Raw genomic sequence first — 20,847 nt, forward strand, 5'->3', positions numbered from 1 at the left:
ATCCACAGAGATTAGGATGAAGTCAGTTGCTTTAGTTCACCTAAAGTTTTCAAGGTAAAACAGAAAAAAAATCTTCTTTCTTCGAGGCATTATTTAAGGTTTAACTTATTTGGTTGCTCCTACGTCCCTCTAGCTCACTGTAAAACCTCGGAGGGAGTGTTTTCTCCCCAGTCAAACTGTTTCTCTGTCCGTGTCCCTAGTATAGTTATCCATGGAGACCTTACACCAGTCAATCCCTATTACACAGCCACCAATTACCAACTGTTCCTGAAGCATCCCTTCCAAATGGTCGCACATAACACTGATTTACGTCAGCGCAGCAGTTTTCCTGCCTTCAGAGCTGTGTAGGTGCTCTTACACACCCACCAGACTGCTTGCTGTGCTTGTCCCCGTGCAGGTATTCTGTATGGCTCAGTGATAGAGTCCAGGGCAAGCGATCCCCGAGGGCAATGCATCTGAGGTAAAACTATACCTCCGCTGGCTGGAACAGGTACACAGCAATGGCCGTGTGGTCTGCTCCCTCAGCAAAAATAAAAAGTATGAAAGGGACCACGAGAAGCTCTCACGGGAATATTCCTCTAGGTATCTGCTGCAATAAAGAGCAATTCAGTTATTTCCAGCCATTCGACAATGATGAGGTTCAGCTCACCAGCCAAACAAATATGTTTCGTAGTCACTGGGAAGAGTCAGGCACATCCAAAGGATGATCCGCCCCATCCTAAAGCTACAGCTAAAAACCGGCCTTGCCCTCTGCAGTTGCCTGTCTCTCTCCATTTACAGCAGAGGTGCAAGATTACTTAATGCTTGATCCTAGCTTTTATCAGGCTAAAAAGTTAGGAGATATTAACCCACCTTCACTGAAAGAGGCAAACACAAAACTAGCTGACCTGTCTTGTCATTCCTGACTCACATTGGCCCCTTCGCATGCATGTCCTGCAGGTTAACAAACACAGACCTTCAGCGCCCTCCCAGGGAGATCAAGGATTGCTAGTGTGATTTTTAAGTGCAGGAGATGTGTACCCAAAACACCCAAAAGGCAACCAGAACCATCTGGCACCTCTTCCTGATGAGTCTGGGTTCGTGCTAGAGCCCACACCCTTACTGTTTTGGATTTCTAGTTTTTGATCAAGTAATTTGAAAAGAGACAAGAACAGGAGAAAAGTATTTCAAGACACTTATATAGTCTAGGAGTAATAACAGAGAATAAGAGAAGTGTACCTAACACAGAACGATTCCTTCCAAGTAAATCAAATTATGGAGGAATTTATAAGGGTGCAGTAGCAAAGTGTGAAAAACATCCTAATGAGATCAATTAAAGAACTCTTCTCTGTAGAGGAGCTTCTGTGCTAGGCGTGCTGTATTTCTGAGTGGTCCTCCCCACTTTGTTCCTTCCGTATCACCCTGTCAGGTTTTCAGCTGTCAAGAGAGGGAAAGGGCAGTGGGAAAGTAGAAGAGGCTGTTCCTCCACCTACTGCTTCCCTCGCACATCCCTCAGGAATGAAAATACAAGACAAGCCCTCTCCCTCCCAGACCAGCTCCATTCCATACCAAACCTTCCCTCCTAGACTGTATTTCACTTTCACATTCTTATCAAGCCTCCTGTATTCTTTGTCCCATCTTCAAGCTGTTCATCATTCAGCTGACTCCTTCACTCCCAAGGTCAGACTCTTGTTTGGTCCACCTCAGATCCCATCTCAGTTCTTCTGGGAAAAGAGGGATAGATTTACTGCCCAGTTCACTCCCAGTCCAGCTTTGGCCCTGGTTGTCCTAAACCCGTATACCCAAGGACACAGTGGTGTCCTTGAAGCTGCTCAGTAACAGCCATGTTGGCTGTGATTGCACACCTCCCCTACGTGGGGAAGGTACTGCTGGAAGATGGGGGTTTACAGACAGCACAAAGAGGACCACAAGCAATGGGAGGTAATTTTGGGGGGCAGAGCTGGCCTATTTGCCTTTTTCTTCTCTCCCCTTCATCAGGAGCAGCATCATAGGCACAGCAGTGAGGTAGCTTTGGCACTGACAGTTCAGGCAGGTGAATTGGTGGCTGCACCCCAGCCCCATGAGATAGATTCAGGGATGAAGGACGCAGACAGCTTTGAATGTCCAGTGGCCTGGAGACTAGTGGGGTGGCAGGAGAGGAAGCCCTCTAGCGGGTGGCTCAACAAAACTTGCTGTCGGTGACATCAGTTCACCTTCCACAGGAAGTTTGTGTCAATGGGACCTCTCAAGTCACAGGTAAGCCTGGGTGCGTAAGTCTATTGGGTCAGGTCTTAAAATACCACTGTCCTCTTGTTTCCAGCAAGCACAGAGCCACAGCTCCCTCCCTACTGTATATTGTCCTTTGAGTTTGTCCTCTGCCCTGTCCACGATCAAAAGCCCTCGAGGCAAGTCCCCTTGGGCTCAGCCGTCTGCTTGTCACTGCCGTCCCTGCCCGTGGAGCTTTCCTGGTACCACAGAGCAAAAAGTCAGGCTGCGTCTAGCCCCTACATCCCCCAGGACGAAGGATGATGGTAAAAAAAATCACCGCAGACCAGCAGTTTCCACTGCCCATCCACGAATGCGTTCCTGTCCAAGGGATGGCTGTGGACAAACTAAGCAAGTGGGAAGTCTGCTCTGTGGGGGGATTTATGTAGCAAGAAAGTGGTCAATGATGCAAAAGAAGTGGAGTTTGGGCAGGAAGGAGAAAACACAGGGTGAGGGGTAACGAAGCAGCGGTTCTCTTTGCATCATGACCACTCAGAAAGAAGGCACGAAAAAGGCAGGTGGGAGCAAAGTTGCTTTGACACCCTCCTGCAAACAGCAGAATTGTCTCTCCCGTGCCCTGCACCACCGTGCTGGTGGCAGCAGTCGAGCACAGCCCTGCACTGCAGTCCCTGCTTCAGCTCTCGCTGCCTTCAACCATTTCCACCCCAAAAGTCACCCTTCAGGCTGGGTAGCACATGTGTTATGTCTTGCTCCTGGCATCTATCTGCTCCTGGGCACCTGGTTTGGAAGCGCTGCATGGCCAGACTGTGCTGCCCTAGACCTGTGTGTAGGGACCCGTCCAGCGTGGGAGGATTCAAACCCCATCTCCAGGTCTGGGGGTCTCCCCAGTGGTCTATATCAGGTCAACACGCAAAGGGTGGGCAGTGGTGGAAGAGGGAGAGGGTGGCATGAGTAACTGCAGCTCTGTCTCTGGTCTGGAAAGAAGCAGGGACTTGGTTCACAGGTCAGTGGCTTCCTCATGCACAGGACCATGCCCTGGTTACTGGAGATTTTGGAACAGGACCTAGTTCCCTCACCTGCATTGTTTGCATGCCAGCTCCAGATCATGGCAGGTTGATTCAGCTAACCAGGAGCTTTGCACTAAGGCATGGGAATTTCCTCAAAAACTGTTTTTCTACCCCAGGACCACCACGTTTCACATCACCAAGCAGGACAGTGTTCATATTTGTCTTGTATTCAAATCCTGCTGTATGACAGACATTTGCAAGGAGGTGCCACATGGCCACATGGCAAACCCAGTTCCTGCATTGCATGGTGCAGTTGTGGCCCTCCACCTATGCAAACTGAGACAACATCTAGGCCTCTGCCAGGTCCTAAGCCATGAAGAATACCCAGGTCCAATTAGAAAAAGCTGAGTTTGTCTCCCCAGCACAGTAAGTGTTCATCCCAAAGGATTATGTTTGTGCCAAGGAGAAAAGTAGGAATGGATCACTGAGACAGCAGTTCTTCAAGGGACATGCACAAAACACCAATATTGGAATATATACAGTTAAACATGCTCACGTACGCAGGTGTGTGCGTGAAGAACACATTTACCATCTCTCATATTTGGCAAACTCTAGGAATCTATAGCATAAATACTTTATATTAATGAATACTCCATATTAATTATGATTTCATCCACAGCTCAAACTCAATGTTAAAACTCTTCAAAGGAAAGGAATAAAATTACAAAGAGCATAAAAGGCAAGCAATGCTTTTTCAGTGCAGGCCAGTGGTCCACCTAGCCCAATTTTCAGTCTTTGCGCATTTCTAAAGCATGACACACCGAGATAGTGTCTTCCATAACATGGCTGGAAGACGCTTTTGGGAGTCTCATAGTTATTGTGGATTTTCCAGCTCTTTAACAAACAAGCAAGTGAAATGAGCTGCTGGGAAGAGGGAGAAAGAATATAAGTGTCCAATTTCTAACAAAATTCCTTCTCCTGAATGCAGGAATGAAATTGGCAACAAAGAGTAATCAAGACTAATGAATTAAAGCTTTCTTGTGCCCCAGTAAAATCCAAGAGAGTTTTGCTATCTCAAGAGGGGCGTTGCTTTCTCCAAATGGAACAGGAAAACATTTCAGGAAAACCAGGAAAATATTTCACCCAAATGCTTTCTGTCTCTTGTGAAGGTCTAGTTTTAAAGCTTTCTTGAAGTCCATGGAGTTACAGTCTAATCAAGAACCCAATTGCTAAAGTAAAAAAAAAAAAAAAAAAAAAAAAGAGCAGAAACCACTGAAAATCAAGAAAAAAAAACCTTTTTGGTCTTCTTTCCATATAAAAAAAGGCACAAAACTGTTTGCAAAACTTTACCATGCACTTCATATGCCCAAGCTGAAGGGTTTTGGGGGGAGAAGAATCTGATCCAATAATTATCCCTAAGAGGGGATCCTAGAAAGGGATCACAAGTTTTCACTGACATGTTTGTAGGTCCTCTCGCTTTGTGTGCATCCCACTGTGTACCTCTTCTAATTGTTCTCCCTACACCACTTGAAGTCCAATATGTATAAGAAATAGGAAGAAAACCTGCCAGGAAGTAAAAGGAATTGGATTTGCCTGGTTTTATTACTCCATCTAAAGGAAATGTTAAAAAAAAAAGAGCAGAGAATAAAAAGTGAGGAGTAAAGCAGATCCACTGGAATTATTTAAGCTCTTACAATCTGCAGTTTCAATAATGACACAGAAAAGGGTGCTTTTTTCTTTTTAAATTATGTTTTATGTTGGCAAACATCTCTTTAATTTTCTCTTGTCTCTGCTCTTCCTGGTTTCTCTAGGGACCAGCAGCCAAAGTACTGAAAACGCTGCGATAATGTTTTATCAAAGGCACGAAGAAAAGAAATAACTGAGAATCAGAGAGTGTCAAGCGTGATGTGGCAAGATTTTGGGGCTAGCGTGGTTTTGAGGTTAAGTTCCAGCTAAGCAGTTTGGAGTCTTAACTAAGCCCAGCCTTCGAATGAAAGGCGATGCTGTGCTTTTACCCAAGTCCTATTCAGGAGCTTCCACTCTCATGGTGCTCAACACTTCCAGCTGAAAATGCCTCCTTTTTAAGAGATAACTAAGCAGTTTTCCCTCTTTTTTTTTTTTTTTTTTTAGTCTCAGATTTGGCATTGTGAATCAATTTCTCTACCCTGAAGCATCCCCACTTCCCTCCAGCACACACCAGTTTTTAATGAGTTTGGCCATTTGTTAGCCGGACAGAGCCAAAAAAATGTCGAGTTTCAGATGTTTTTCCTTTCTTTTTTTCGTAATGTTGGACCAGAATCTGGAAAGGGGAAGTGGGAATAAAGCATTTAAGTAGGCCTGTTTTGATGCTTTAAAATATAACTGAAGCTGGGGTACTGGATCTGCATAAGAGATAGCTGACTCCCACCCAAGGTACTTTTGAATTCAGTATGTTCAAAGAGATTTTTCACCCCCATGTATGAACATCAGCAGGTAGTTTTTATATTTGTGAAATCTTTCTCAAGATCGCCTTGTGCCTTTCATGATAAAATCTTATGTTCTTAGTAGCCCATAGACATGAAGATGCTGTCATGTGTGATCCTCTAACAAGTTTTCTTTAATTCTTATTCCAGTCAAAAAAGTAAAGTTCAGGGCATCATCTCCACTTTAGGCTTCCCATTGCCTCTCATCACTGGAGAGGGTGCTCCCACCGGAAGTCTGCTGACACTATGAGGGCCAGCTCTGCTTTATTTTTTTCAGCCATACTCTGTGGGAGAGGGTGTCTCATGCTCTCTAGGATGGCACAGAGCACATTTGCAATGATAAACAAGTGTTAAACGACAGCATGCGAGAACCTGAAAATTTTACATCAGCCCAAAACCTTCATCTAGAGATTGCAGGAGCTGATAACGACTACAACAGATCAAGCTCCACATGCTGGGAACAATTCATCTTGATTCAGCCTTTGTGCTGCAGAAGTCTGGGAGGACCCACAGGAGGTGCAGTAGATGCTGATGTCTCAGTTCAGACCATAATCAATGGTCACCAGTGAGGTTCTGGCATGGCCCAGGTCCCTGCTGTGCAAATGCATAGCTGGAGAAGCTGCCCATGCTCCAAAGATCTTCCTATCTGATGCTGGAGTTTCCTTAGTCTCTTTATTTCACAGTATGAACTGCTGATGCTGCCAAAGGAGAGGTTTCTTCCCTCTCCTTCCTGAGCCTGCACCTCCTCTCTGCCAAGCTCGAGAGCAGCAGTACATGTGGCATGTGGTGAACTGGTTTAGAGAACTAATACAGGTTTATGCAAACTCAATGGGAAGGAAAAAAGAAAAAGAAAAAAAAAAAAAAGATTTAATTCCCTCCTTGCTGCCAGCTGGCTCCGGGTTTCTTTAATTCCTGTGCTCAAACCTCACAGTCCGGTGGTGGTGTCAGCTGTGCAACACCTGAATAGCTCCATCCTCAAGGTGGCTGTATTTCACGGCTGAGTATTTGTCCTTCCGTGCGAGTACACAGTAGCTATTAACTTCAAGCAGAGTTTCTGATCTGGGTGTGCCTCCTCAGCCAGAACAGGACTCAAAACATGAAATGTCAGAATTTAGACTCAGACCCTGAGTCAGGCTGTCTAACCAAAACTGCGGGGTTAGTAATGCCGGGACTGCTGGGCTGCCTGCTCAAGGAGACAAGAGAAACAGGGCACCTCTGGGAGGAAATTTTGATCTTAAATGGTCTGAATCTCATTCTTAGGGTTCTTAGTCCTCCTAAAGCCTACAATGTCGCAAACTCTAATTTAAGTACCTACATTAAAGGCTTAAATTTAGGTTATATGTGTTCCTCAATGATATGTTAATGTAGTGCTGTTGTTAAGAGTGAGTTCAAGATACCAAGATAGATGAATATTTAGTTACTGTGTATAAGCACTTCTGAAGAAATGTAGTATGTTCATTGTAAATTATAATAATAATAACAACAACAACAATCACCACCTTTTCAACTTATCTGAGACATGTCCCTGAAGATAACAAAACTTTTTTCCCTAAATAGACATTTCACAGTTACTTTAATGTAATACATGGTTGTTTTTTTTTTAAAAAAAAAGGCTTTTCAAAGTCCCCTACAGTCCAAAGTGATTTTTTCAGTTTATATTAGTATAACCTATTAGGAAAGGTTTTATTTCTGGAAGAACAGGAAGGATTGGACTTTTAATTTCAAAACAAAAATGCTGCAGATGGTGGGGCCTTGTGGTATCCAGCCACCTTTGGATTTCAAACAAATAATTATTTAGGGAAAAATACTGATAAAGTAAGCCAGAAAGTAATCAGATGGTAAAGCACTTCCAGATGATAGTACCTCAGCATTTGTCTTCTGGATACCCTGCAAAATCTTAGTCTCGTTGCCGCAATAAACTGCCAATATCTGGCAATCTGTTTTGCAGGAGGATGGCATTTAATTCTTGTTCCTTCAGTGGAAGCTAATTCCTTATTCAGATTAATGTATTTTAGTTCTTTTGCAACTGTCTAATCATAATTTCCAAAAACAGTTTTTCAAAACCCTGTCAGAGGTTTGTTGTGAGACAAAGCTGGGATCAGCCTGACAAGAAGCCTTGTTTTTCCCCATTAAATTATTCTCTGAAGTTTTTTCTCAAGTCAGTGCAAATGCAGATTATACCCTAGATCATTCAGAAACACTTCACCTACCATAAGTCTTTGCTATAAAGATCTTAAAATTTAGCATATTTCCATGCTTATTAAAATTTCATGGATTTTTTTTTTTTTTTTCCTGATTTGAAGTGAATGTACGGTGGGATTCAGCTCACCTAATCTTAACCAGATGAAAGGTAAAGGCATAATCTGAATGCTCTTTCTCTGGTCCTTGATGTCTCCGAAGGGTGGATTCATTCCCACCTAAAGTAGTTGTCTAGGAAAAGTGAAATGCATTGCTTCTGAAGGTTCACCCTTCTCTCCTGTGATTGCACACTGGCCCCAGGTTAGATTAGATGCCAAATATAAAGGGGCTCAAATTAGAAGAAACATATCCCATCTTTAGAATGGGGTTTCCCATTGTGACTCTGTATGAACATCCACAAACCGCAACATCATGGACCCTCGGTGGCAGGGAAGGGTCACAGGCTTACTACAGACCAGACCAGGTACCATCCCCTGCAGCAAATGACCTCGTGTTGTGGGCATTTCTCAAGAAGAGGAGAAGAAACGGCCTGACACCACAATCCATTTCACAAATATCACCAGCCTGTTCCTAGAGACTTGGTCTGCGATCACACTCGAGTTGGACAAAAAATAGTAGAAATGATCCAGCTGAATATTTAACTGTCCTGCCCAACTGAGTTTTAAGACTGTCTGCTACGAGAATTTTTCCCTGGCGCAACCAGAATATAATTAATCAATGACAAAATTCAACAGGGACAACATGGAGCCAATTTTTTACATTAGGGGTATGAGACTATTCAAATTTGAAGTGCTGGGGAACAATCAGATGATGCACAACACGGCAAAACAACGTCAAGGTTGGACCATCCAAAAACCACACAGTCAACACAAAACTCCAGAAGACAACTGATTTCATTCTAGAAAGATAACAAAAGGACCAAGGCAAAACAACGATCTATCAAGGCTTCACCGATTATTTAACACATCATCTACAGACTCCAAAGCACCATTCAAACTCAACATAGGGACCTGTCTTTGTCCTGCGGAACTTGATCTGCAAGAAGGTGAAGGATGAAGGACAACACCAAGGAGTGAACTGTCCATACTTGCAAAGCAGTATCAGAGTCAGAAGTAAAACTAAGTGCCTTTTCCATGGGGGATGCAAAATCCCAACTTAAAATCAACTTTGTCTTTGACCTTGGTCCTATCATTTAAGCACTGCATCTTCAATTTGACATTTGCAAAACTCTTCTCACAGGAATCTCTTTCAAGGGAGGACCCTAGATTGCCTTTTGGGGACCGGAATCTAACCAAAACTCTTCAGAAAATTGCTTTATTTTCTGTTCAGGTTTCTAACTGCTCTGGTTCTGTCTGTGTAAATTTTCTGACACAGCTGCTGCTGACATCTCCTCCTTGTTTAATATTATCTGTGAATTTCATTCCTGTGCAATTCAATTCCACTTCCCGATAATTAATAGAGATGTTAGATGAGACCAGACCTAACACAAATTCTCCAGATACCCTGCAAGATACCTTCCATAAACTTGTTACATTACCATTTATCATGATTCTCCATTTACAGTCTTTCAGGCAGTTTCCAACCCACATGACTGATTTCCCATCCAAACCAATCAGAATTAATTTTTCTATTAGGATTTCCTCATAATCCAGGGCATGGGCTAGACTGACCTTATAAACCTTTTACATCTTTGACCTCCTGATGTTACATGGAAGAGGCGTGAGATTGCTCATAAAACTCCAACAGCTCTTAGAATTTCTCCAGCTGCACCACAGCACTCCTTTATGACGGCAAAATCAATGTAAGGCAGAGGATGATCTGAGTTGCAGCAGAATATGAATTCTTGAATATGTGGTCCTGCACCGAAATCACCATTTGACACTCCAAAATTCTCCTTCACGAAGCGGCATCTGAAATGTCCTTTCTGTGCGCTGCATTCTCATTGAAGAAGCTATAGGAAAGACCCAGTTCAAGCTGGTCTGATCATATGAGGATGCACTTGAGTTTCACTGAGTTTCATTCTGGGCTATTCTCTATCCTGGTTACCTTTTATCTAGCCACTGTAAAGGAAGTGAAAAAATGTCCTTTTTTGCCTTTATTTTTCCTTGTCATTTTTGCTACTTCAAAGAGTAATTGGGTTTTTCACCAAAAAAAAAAAATGTATCAGAATCATTCCTAAAGGAGTGTTGTTCAGATCTGTTAAGTAGTGACAAATGACCTGCTTTAACTTTCCTTTTTAGGTGAATATTCTGATGAAAAGACCACCGAACATACGCAGTTACAGTATTTGGCATTTATATAATGCATTTTTCTCTTTGATAATGTTCTCCTCTTTCTCCCACCAACAAAATCTTATGCTAGAGGCAAGAAGGTGGTAAAAGTTGTAAGGATACAAGTTTCATTCTTTTAGGAGAAAAAAAAAAACAACTTTGCATTTAAAATTAAATTCTTCTCAAAGCCTAAACATCATGAAATATTTTACAAGAGCAGGGGAGCTCTTAAGCTTGTCAAGCTTGTGAAATTTGTTTTTGGGTATATACCTAAAGCCTAATACTTGTGCTAATCTTGAAGCCTGGGGAAAGAAAGGATTGAAGAGCCATTTGTAAATATTCAGAAATGTTCATGTTTCTTTGCTGGTGTCCCAACTTTCTATGTAATTTACAATAATAAATCTGTCATGCATCAACTGGGTTACCAGTGTTTTTTACATGCAGATAGAAAATCAGTTATGGAGAGGAAAATTAATGGTAGTTAACAAAGAAACACCACTGGTAGAGCATTTATTACTACCCCTTCCAGCCACTCCTGAAGAGAAGTGGTTTTGTCATCTGGATCCAAAAGTCTGTGTGGTGCAATCACTATTGGAGGATGTTTTATACTTATCTGTGACTAAAACCTCCCTCAGTAGAACAGGAGTCAAGAACTTGAGCAAACTGAAGTACAGATTTTAAGGAGAAAAATGCACACGAACATTTCCACGTTGCATCTGCTCAGCACTGAGTTTGTTAATGTATTTAGTTAACGAATCAAAATCTGCTCTAAGAAACCATCCTGGAAAATGGTTAGCAAAAGGGTGATTTATATTTAAGTCACAGGCCCCGTCAAACAAGAGATTGCGTTGCATAATGAAGTACCGCTAACAGCATCTTTCTTCTTAACGAACTGCAAATTGGTTTATAAACTAAACCCCCTCCCGAAACAGGAAGTGAGGATCACTTGGCCCATTAATTCAGTGCCTTGTTCTCCTGTGAAAAATAGCATTAAAAGAGCCAAGGCAGCCCATTGGGGGATGCATTCATGTCCACGGGGACCAGTCTGTGTCTTCAGCCATGCAGGGATCCTGCCAGGCAGAGCTGGTGGGGTGACTTCACTTCTCTGTGATTTTCAAGCCAGAGTGACCTCTCCTTCCCCAAAGTTTGAACATGGGAAAACATTTCCTTTTAAAGTAACTTTTACTTTTCTCCTTTATTTTCTAATCTACAGTACAATGTGACAGCAAAATATTTTGGAAAGAATTTTGAAAGAACACTTTGAAAGAACCATTTCAACATGAAAAAAAGTGGAAGCATTTTGTTGGGGATATGTCAAAATGAAACTATGGGAACCTGCCCTTCTTTTTGCTTCCTCCAAGGCCACTCCTGAATCGTAGCACCCTTTACAAAGCTGCTGACACACGTGCAAAAATACACCATGTGTGTGCTAAGAATAACACCTCCCCGTCAGACCGACAACACTTGTGTTACGCTGACGGAAACAATTATGCGAGGTGTAAGAAAAGCAAGACCCTGCCTCTTCTTACTGAAAAGACTGAGAGAAACTTTTCTGTCTTGCTTAGGTACCTAACTTGGCCACTTATTTTAGGTGCCCACTGAACCGGTCCTATAAGTGATGTTTATGTTCCCTGTATATTGCAAGAGGATACATGTTAGGTGTTTGGGCTTCCCTGTGGAGGCATTCAATGGCACATCCCAGGTCTCCCACCGACTGCACAAGGAAATTAATTGTGGCAGACTGGCCCATTAGGAGCTTGATCTTTAATCCCAAATTGCGTACCCTAGGCAGGTGGGCTGCATTATGCTGTAAGTCTCTGTACCGTGTCATTGCCTTCAAAGGCATGGGAGAGGTAGGCACGACTGCCCTTTGCCTTCTCATCTGCCCTCAGGGCAGGCAAGCAGGCTTTAGGGCTTGTGCAATTGGTGTTTTTAAGGAAGAATTATTCTGGGAGACGCTGAAACATTTGCCATCGTGCGTGTCAAGGAAACATTATACACTTGTGGTGCCAACGGACTTTATCCATCTCAGGTGTAGATCATTATCAGATCAAACAACTTTCTGCGATATTAGCCAGGCAGTGACGTGCCGGTCTTACAACCTGCGATCCCCCCAGCAGCCCCCTGGCTGTGGTACCAGTTTGCTAGCAAGAGTGGACCGGGGGAGGGCACGCTGGTGCCAGAAAGCGGAACCAGAGAGAAAAGCTGATCTGGCCAACTTGCGGCTGTGGGAGGGCTGTCTGACATCTCGCCGAGCCACTGCTGGGTGCGCAGAACTGGCATCGTGCCCAAATTACCTGCCAACGTGTGAGCAGAGCTAAGGAGAAAAAAAAAAGCTGCAGAAAAATCTCTTTGCCATACCAGAGCTGCCCACCAACAAATTACTCCCAGTTTGCCTTTGAGCCACTTCCACAGTAATTCTATTTAGCTGGAAATCTTCATGCTACCACCCACCAGAACACACTTACTAGTGCCATCAAAAATCTCCGAGCACTTCACCCAAAGCTCCTGCTCCCAAATGGCCCAACAAGTGTAAAAATGAAGCTAATTCACGCGCAGTGAATCCAGGGCTTGGGCAATGACATGTGCCACTGCATGTGATCACCTCAACAATGCTCAGTAGCTCTGTCACTGCTCTCTCCCTTTCTGGGATTCTTCACAGCCCCACTATCAAGAACTTCTTTTACTATCTATTCTCCACATGAGCATCTTGTGGCTTGGTTGGTCAGAAAACAGAGAACAGAACTAATATAGTGAGCAACAGGGGTATAAAAGACTTTATAGCTTGCCCTTTCTGCCTCCCGTCATCTTCCCCTCTCTTTTCCATCACACACAGCACCTGCTTTCCTACGCTGTTGAAGACTTTGTTTCATCTGTATTTAAAGCTGCCTTTCAGCTCAAGTTCCAGCCACGCACAGCATGTCTCGCTGTTTGCACTAGGACCGTGCAATGGATGTGGGGTCTGCATAAATTAAGGGTTTTCTGGAGAAATGCAAGATCATTATTTTAATAACTCAATTCACTCCTCTCAGAAAACCAGTCAGCAGGTTTTTTCACCATGACTTTTGTAATAACAACTGTGCAGAGTTCTGCATAGGGCTCTTTTATCTTTTAATGGTTGAAAAGCTTTAATACAGGTTTTGTTCTTAGATTACTATTTTCAAAATGTCTAGCACAACTTTACCTACACCATTGTTTACCAACTAAGATATGTATGTAATATGAATACCCATATATACATAAAGGACATTAAAGAATTCAAGAACTGTTTTTGACATATTTGTCTAATTTTCTCCTTACAAAGTTCCTCCCACCTCTACCACAGAACATATATTTAATCTGTTAATGTTGGTTTAAGGATCTCCTCTCCTCTCCTCTCCTCTCCTCTCCTCTCTCCTCTGTTAAAGCATCTTTCTCTGGCTGGGAAGATGACACATCTTCTTTACTAAGGCTCATCAGTTGTATTTTCTCACCTTGCTAGCATGGCAGTATCTGAATTTGTTTTAATTCTTGTTACAGGTAGCAGGAACACCCAAACATTGGAAATTCAAAGGGAAACGTTCAGAGCCCTCTAACAGCTCACACAGCCAGTAGAGTAAGGGCTTGAAAGACATTTTGGAAAGGCAAAGGGATGGCTGAGATTAGAAGATGTTACGTCAGTGTAGAAACACTGCCAAGAGTTAACTGACTATTTAATAAAGGAAATCATTTTTCTTTTCTGTCCACAGAAGAGTAGCTATTGTAGGAAGATGGCAAAGTGCTGCTGGACTTTCTACCTTTGGCAAGTGGTTGACATCTATCCCACATCCAGAGTCATGAGCACTTGTTGCTAATTGAAGGGGCTTGCAATTGCACCTTCCTTTTCTATATCCAAGCAATCTTCCAATTACATCTTTATTATTATTCTCATCACGGCAAGGTCTCCAGAAGGCCTGGCACTGCATAAAAGGCCATGTCTCCCAGCAAGTGCTGACAAAACCGAAGAGTGGAATAGCTGGGAGGGAAAGGCATGAAGGAGCTGACCAAGGTCATCTGAAAGGTCAACAGCGAATGTTTTCTTGGCAGTCTTTGGCATGACCACTGATCTCAGCTACTTGATTGCGAAGGAAGGAGCCCCGCACCCAAGGAACCTGCTGTCTACAGCCTTGGTGGGCTGAAGGTGGAATTTACCCCAGAGACTGATAAAGAAAGTTAAGTTCATAACCAAAGAATGGCAATGAAAAAGAGCGCCCTAAGCCCCACCCTTGCTTTGATAGGTTTTTGCCGCCTTTCTGCTGTTTGTTTACGTTGGGACAGCTTGTCCTGGTACAGGGTAACCTGGTTTCATGTCCCTGGTGCTGTCAGGGCTCATAGTCTGGCCTTCCTTTTAGGCAAGAGGGTTGTCTTAACACCTGGGCTACCAGAGCTAAGAAAGAGACTGTTCCTATTGTATTAAGCAAAGGAAGGAGTGGCAAATTTTCCTAAAAATGCAAGGAAACGCTTCACTTCTTGCCCATGCGGAGCAAGCAGGCTGTCTGGCCACGTCCTCAAGAGCTGATACCTGCAGAGATATCTCCCAGTAAGGGCACAGCTAACCCACTGCAGACACCAGCTCCACCAGCTCCTCCAGGAGAGGTGGGTGAGGAACCCTTCCTAGTCCTGCGGGACAGTACAGAAACACAGTTGGAAGAACAAGACAGTTTGGTTTTGGGCTGTTTTTTTCCAAGTAAATTTTTCCAACCTGTGAGGCAGAAGAGGCTGCTTGCCTGCAAACGTTACCAGCTTGCTGTCATGCTACTGAGCAGCTCCTCTGAGCTCAGCCTGCCCAATCCTGTCTTGATCCGAGAGGCTGAGATGAAAGCTATCTGCAGCCTCCAGCCTTCCTCTTCTGATACTCTCCCTGCTCATGTTTTTTTATTTTGCTTTAACTTAGCAAATGTTGCCAGCCACAGAGCACTTCACAGGATGCTGAGCCACAGGCTGGGGTTGGGACAGGTGGTATCGTAAATGGGTACAGGGCCACATTGCCTCCAAGGAAGCATCTGGTCCTTGGAGTCAGAGTAATCTTATACTTGAACCAACTTTACTGATGGAATAAACACTTTGTGGGTATTATTGATGCGTAGATGCCTACTTTGGTGTAGGTGGGCTCTGGTTTTATATCCTCTCTGTCCCATGGAGGTGGTGAGTGCCTCAGGGTCACGTAAGGAAGAATTAATCTTAGAGCAGTGGGAAAGACTCCACGAATGCAAACGGAGCAAGGCTTATTTAAAAGAACAGCTATCAGCGTGTGAAAAATTGAGAATCTGGCCACTAGCAAGACTGCAATTTCAGGTTTCAAGATGCTAAGTGAAAGCAAGCAACTTTTATACTTAAGCAATAAAGGATCCAATATCCAGCTGATGTGCTTATCACGAATGTGGTAATAGAGATGTCTGTTTTATTGGCTGCTGTTTAGCCTAGTGTTCATAAATGACTGATACTTAATTAATTGAAGGCAGTATTACAAAAAACAATCTGCTTACAAAGGCTCCTTTTAACCAGCAGTTGTCATATTCATTCTGATCTCAGAGAGTTAAGTTCTAAGTTATTATGTTTTCTCAGGCAAACTAGCAAATAAACATGAAAAGAAACAGTAAAGGTGAAATACCTGAAAAAATTGTCTCGTGATTTTTGTTTGTTTTTTTTTTTTTTTTCTCCAGGTAAGGACTGTGTTCAGTAATCATTTTCATTCTTTGTAGTGATTTTTTTTTCTTTTTTTCCCCGATAAGGACAGCAACTTTGCTGGGGTTATTGGCAAATCAGGGTCACAAACCAGTCTCCTTCCTCATATTTAATCGTACACAAGAAGCAATCCCCATGTAATCATTAATTCTGTCTATACCAATAAGTAAAAATGTGCCTCAGACCATAGTCCGCCGTCGGGGCAGGGGCACAACATATCCAAGTAGATACACACTGTTATCCCCAGAATGGAGTAGATGTACCAACCAGGAATGGACCCTTTCCCGTGCTAACTCCCAAGCCATGCACAGGCACCTTCCTGTAAGGCTTAATTGACCAAAATGATGCCGGGATTTAAAACTCGCAATTTAGCGGTTTGATGTCTGAGGGTCAGTGTTCAGTATAAACTTTCCCAGTCTATGTGGCTGGGGCACGATCCAGCCCAAAAGCACAGGACCATTGGGGTTTTTTCCTGGGCTGGGGAAAGCATGAGCAGCCTTGCTCCAGGATGTATCTCAAAAAGTCTTCATCAATACTTCATACATCCAGCTCTGTTTTCCTACTCCACCGTGGTCTCTCTGCATGACCTTGGGCACATCACTCTTCTGGCTGGGCTGCAGACTGCAGCGTAGCGTAGCAATGGCTGCAAATGGGCTAGAGACTGTCCCCAAAGCAATGGGAGCAGGCGTTTCATACAGCCTGGTTCACCTGGCCTTTCAGAAGAGCAAACTAGCCTCCAATGACCCCTGTGTTGCTCGAGTGGATTTTAAACCCATCTCTGGCATTTGAAACTACACTGCAGTCTGTGCTCGGGATGAAAGTGCCACCTCTCTGCTCCTCCTCCGGCAAAAGGGGAAACTGAGACTTTCCTTACAGAGGGGCAGTGAAGATAGGTGTATTCAAGGCTATAAGCTCTTCCAACACTACAGCAAGTGACAATTAAACAATCATTACCCTTCACAGCCAGATTTTCTTAGGAAAAGCCGTGCAGTTTCATTAGATTTTGCAGCCCGATGGCAGCTGTTTCAAAACCATTTTGTTGAAACCTGCTCATAGAGCTTCCACAAAGTTCCCATGAAAGACCTGGCAAGAGCTCACCCACAGCCAGCCTTCAGCCAGTCTCCCCCGGGAGAATCAAACCAATTTGGGCTCCAGCAGGAGACAAGAAGAGGGACAAAGTGAGAGCTGCTCACAAGACTTGAGGGAAAGAAAAAAAACTACAAGATTTTTTTTCAGCTCCCAGATGGAGCATGAGAGTGGCTGGAACCGCTCAACATTGTCTTTGTGGTTCCCAAAGCAGTACAGGTTGACACTTAGCCCATGTCAGCTGCAGTCTAAACACATCTGGGACAGCTTTGTGGTTTGTAAACGCACCAAACTGTTCTTCAAACTTTATTCAACTTGAGGCCCTTATTAAAAGAACAAGACAGAGCAAAATCTACCATTATTAATGAAGCAACCTGTCCTTTGAGAAAGTGAAGCAACCTAGAGGATCCTGAGGGGTCTTTATGGTTCAGGAAAGCTTAGCTGAGAAAAGTCCCAAAGACATGGACCGGTGAGTGTGATGAACACTGGTCCACACTGTGTGAGGGCAGCCAGATTTGACTCTCTCGTTCACATTCCCACGAGGTCTAGCCACAACTGCTCCCTCACGTCACAACGTAAGTAAAAAGAAATGAAAAACCTCACAGCGACAGCCACAGGGGCTGTTCCCTTTGCTAACCATCCAGAGACTGATCTACCCTAGTGGGTGCAGCATCCGAAGTATTTCTGGTTAAACATACCCCAAACACACACCCCAAAACAAGCAACACAGGCCTGGGTTTCTACAGTCTTCGCTCAGAGGTGCAGAGAGAGGGAGGTCAGCAAATGGCCTGGGAGCCTTGATTAAATCAATATTTTGGCCATGGCTTGAAGGAGGGAGCAAGAGATATTTGCCCACAACTTCCTAACCCAGTAGCTTGGTAGATGGGACAACAGAGATGACAGAGAGGGGGCTCACCTAGTGAATTAATACACACAAAGTAGTAGTTTCTTCGCAGCAGCTGGAGCCAAAGAGACCAGAGGAGGTGAGTCTCTGGGGACACACCAGTCTCTGGGGAAGGCCAGTCCAGGTTCAGAGTTGACCGCGGCCCCACAACAGAGTTCTTACCATATCAGGAAATAAAAAAAACTGTGGCAAAGTGTGTTTCTCTTTCTCAGTAACACCAGGGACTCTCCCTATCTGCAGAAATGTGTTGTAGATTTTCTCTGAAGTGCAGTCACAGATTTGGGCGGCTTTACCTCCCCGCACCGAGAAGTGGGTAGAGCGCTGCCTGCTCTGTCCAGCTTAAACCTGGGTACTTAAGGGCATTTATTCCTTCATCTGGAAGATGATACACAACAACTATTTGGGGATCGGAGGTGCCGGGCTGGTATTTGGCAGTGCTCAGAGTCTGACATCTATGCATTGGGAAAACCTTTCTCTGTGTGAATTGCCTATCCATCACTTATTCCAATAAATCTCTAATCCAGACCAGGTTATTTTTTCCTTTGCTTTTAGCTTTAAAAAAGGAGGAGTTGTAGGCATTCTCCTAGTAAAAAAAAACATATTACAAGTGACCCCATCCTAGTTGTGCCAAGCTCAATTAAGGTTTCTCTACACAAGAAAATTAATCTGGATTGAAAGAGTAGAATGACTATTTCTGTATAGAACTGGTTTATAATGATGTTAATCATTTAGTGGATTATCAGTGTTTTCCACTGAACTAGCTTAATCTTGACTTTAAAAATAAGCAAGATGGAAAGAAAGCACTTTAATTCTTCAATAACAAGATTGTCTTCACAATGAACTAAAAGATAAAATTTGTTCAGGGATATTGAAACCAGAATGACTCGTGTTTCTGAGCACTCCTTTCACTCAGGACTTTCCAGCAGCAGCAAGGACACCTCTTCATTTCCACACGTTCCACTCAAACAGCCACAACTCTGCACAAAGCAATTACTGTAACATCTAGAGCAACGGGACCAAATCCCAACAGTCCCACCTGGCCCTTTTACTGAAGTGAAAAGACCAATAAAATCAATCTATGTCTCTGCTTCAGTTTTGGGGGCAGGGACTGGCTTTACTTTTTTTCCTGGTAAATGAACATTAAGAAAAAAAAGATAACTTCAAGATCTGGCCAGCACTTGCAAGAGCACTACCTCCCTCATCCCTGAGGATTTCTTTGGAGAAAAGGTGACAGGTAACCCCCAAAAGCCTCTCTGGTTTACAAGAAGGATCATATTCTCTTCCCTATGACCTGAGCCATGAGTAACTAGTATGCCAGGGAGTTTGTTACACCCTATTTAATAAATCCTGCCTCTGGTGCAATGCCTGGGGGAGCATGCAGATATACTGCAATTTGCAGAAACTTCTTTCAGCAGCCACCTGCAAACTTTCCACCTTATTTGCTCGTAGCAGGTTAGTCCTGGTGAACTGGATTGCTCCCGATGAGAGGGAAAGCAGAAGGGTACTTGTGTGCTCGGGGAATATTCCTCAGATCATTTGTGCCGAATTGTTTATTCTTTTAATTGGAAGGACTGAAACTTCTTTCACCTTTTACCTTGTTTCACCTTTGCTGGAAGCCTCTAGCTGATGGGATCCGTCCCAAAACTCCAGCCTATCCATCAACGGCAGAGTTCATTATGTGCACACCGAGAGAAAAAAAAAAAAAAAATCCACCTCCCTTCCCCTTCTTTGCATGCAGGTAAAGAAAAAGAAGGCAGGACACCTGAAATCGCTCCTGGCCCAAACCTCCTGCTGCTCCTACGGCACTCGCAGAGGCAGAGAGATACAGGAGCTCACTGTGCATTTGAGGAAAGCCTTTTCTGGCCATATTAAAGATAAATTATCCCACCACGGCAGCGGGGCTGGAAAAGGTGCTGGTGAAACCCCATCTCACCACCACCACCACCACCATCACCATGACGGACCCTTCAAGGCGTTGCAAGGTCTCCCAGTCCCGAGGATGTTCTCCACTCCCTGCTTCTCCTGGTGCGTTAGCGTCCAGTCCCCCCACCCTCCCTCCTCGTACAGAACAATAGCAAGGCACCGCTTTCAGCTGCTTCCCGAGGAAAGCCCAGATCACACACATTTAGATATCGAGAGAGAGAGAGATATGATTATATTTCTCTTTGCTGTTTAGGACAAGAAATGAAGTGCTGCCTCTTTAATTGGCAAAAGCATGCAGTAAGAGCATACCTTTAATTTAGTGTTGGGATAGCTCACTTGCACCCTGGCTGTTGTCTTATTGGAGAGGGCAGCCTGCCTCAGATCCTCTAGCACTGAAATAATATCATCCAGCACGCATTTCTTATCCTGATTTCTCAACACACACAGATGGGAAAAAGTATAATTATAGCCTTTGTAGTTCACCTTCATTTCCAGCACGGCTCGGTGGATCTGCAGGATCACATCAGCCTGATGCAAAATATTGCCTCCGGGTTTGGAGAGGAGAATCACCCTGCCATACCTCCCCGGGGTGTGCAAGTCCGAATACAGCTGGCTTTTGGATTGATCGAGGGAGAAAAGGCTGCTGGCTAAGCTCCTCTCGATCTTGGCCAGGCTGTGGCTGGGGGCTACCAGGCTCTCCAGGTCAGTGTCAGGCTGGAAGCGGTTGAGCAGGCTGAAGCCGAAGATGATGGTCAGGACTGCGGGCACAGTGAGGAAAAACACCGGATGCCTGCTCACGAATAAGCCCAGCTTGTAGAAAAACGACTGGAGCCCTCTGTGTATCACCTGCCGCAGCATCCTCCACCAGATCCAGCCTGCAGATGCTCCTGGCCGTCTTAGAAAGCACATGTGACATGTGTAGCTCCTTACCCCTTCCTGTCAGTTTCCCTTTCTCTCTCCCTCTCCCTCTACTACTCCTTTAAAAGACTGCAGCAAGTTGCAGCAAGACAGCCAAATATTGATCAATGGGGGGTGTGCGTGTGTGTGTGTGTGTGTCGGGGGTGGACGGGACCGGGCAAAGGAGGGGG

At 44.1% G+C, this 20,847-nt stretch overlaps 1 protein-coding gene across 2 annotated transcripts in view; it reads right to left on the minus strand.

The window, feature by feature from the left end:
* Nucleotides 1–20,829, minus strand: part of PTCHD4 (patched domain containing 4) — an 89,568-nt gene extending 68,739 nt beyond the window's left edge. Inside the window, exon 1 of one of the 2 annotated variants that reach the window (XM_009885297.1) lies at nt 20,069–20,617. In XM_009885297.1, the coding sequence (XP_009883599.1) occupies nt 20,069–20,617 (549 nt within the window). Of the gene's footprint in view, nt 1–20,068 lie in introns of both variants that reach the window. The other variant, XM_009885298.1, reaches the window with a different exon arrangement.
* Between the last annotated feature and the right edge of the window lie 18 nt (nt 20,830–20,847).

Source organism: Charadrius vociferus, unplaced genomic scaffold (genome assembly GCF_000708025.1).
Source record: "Charadrius vociferus isolate BGI_N301 unplaced genomic scaffold, ASM70802v2 scaffold173, whole genome shotgun sequence".
Lineage (NCBI taxonomy): Eukaryota > Metazoa > Chordata > Aves > Charadriiformes > Charadriidae > Charadrius > Charadrius vociferus.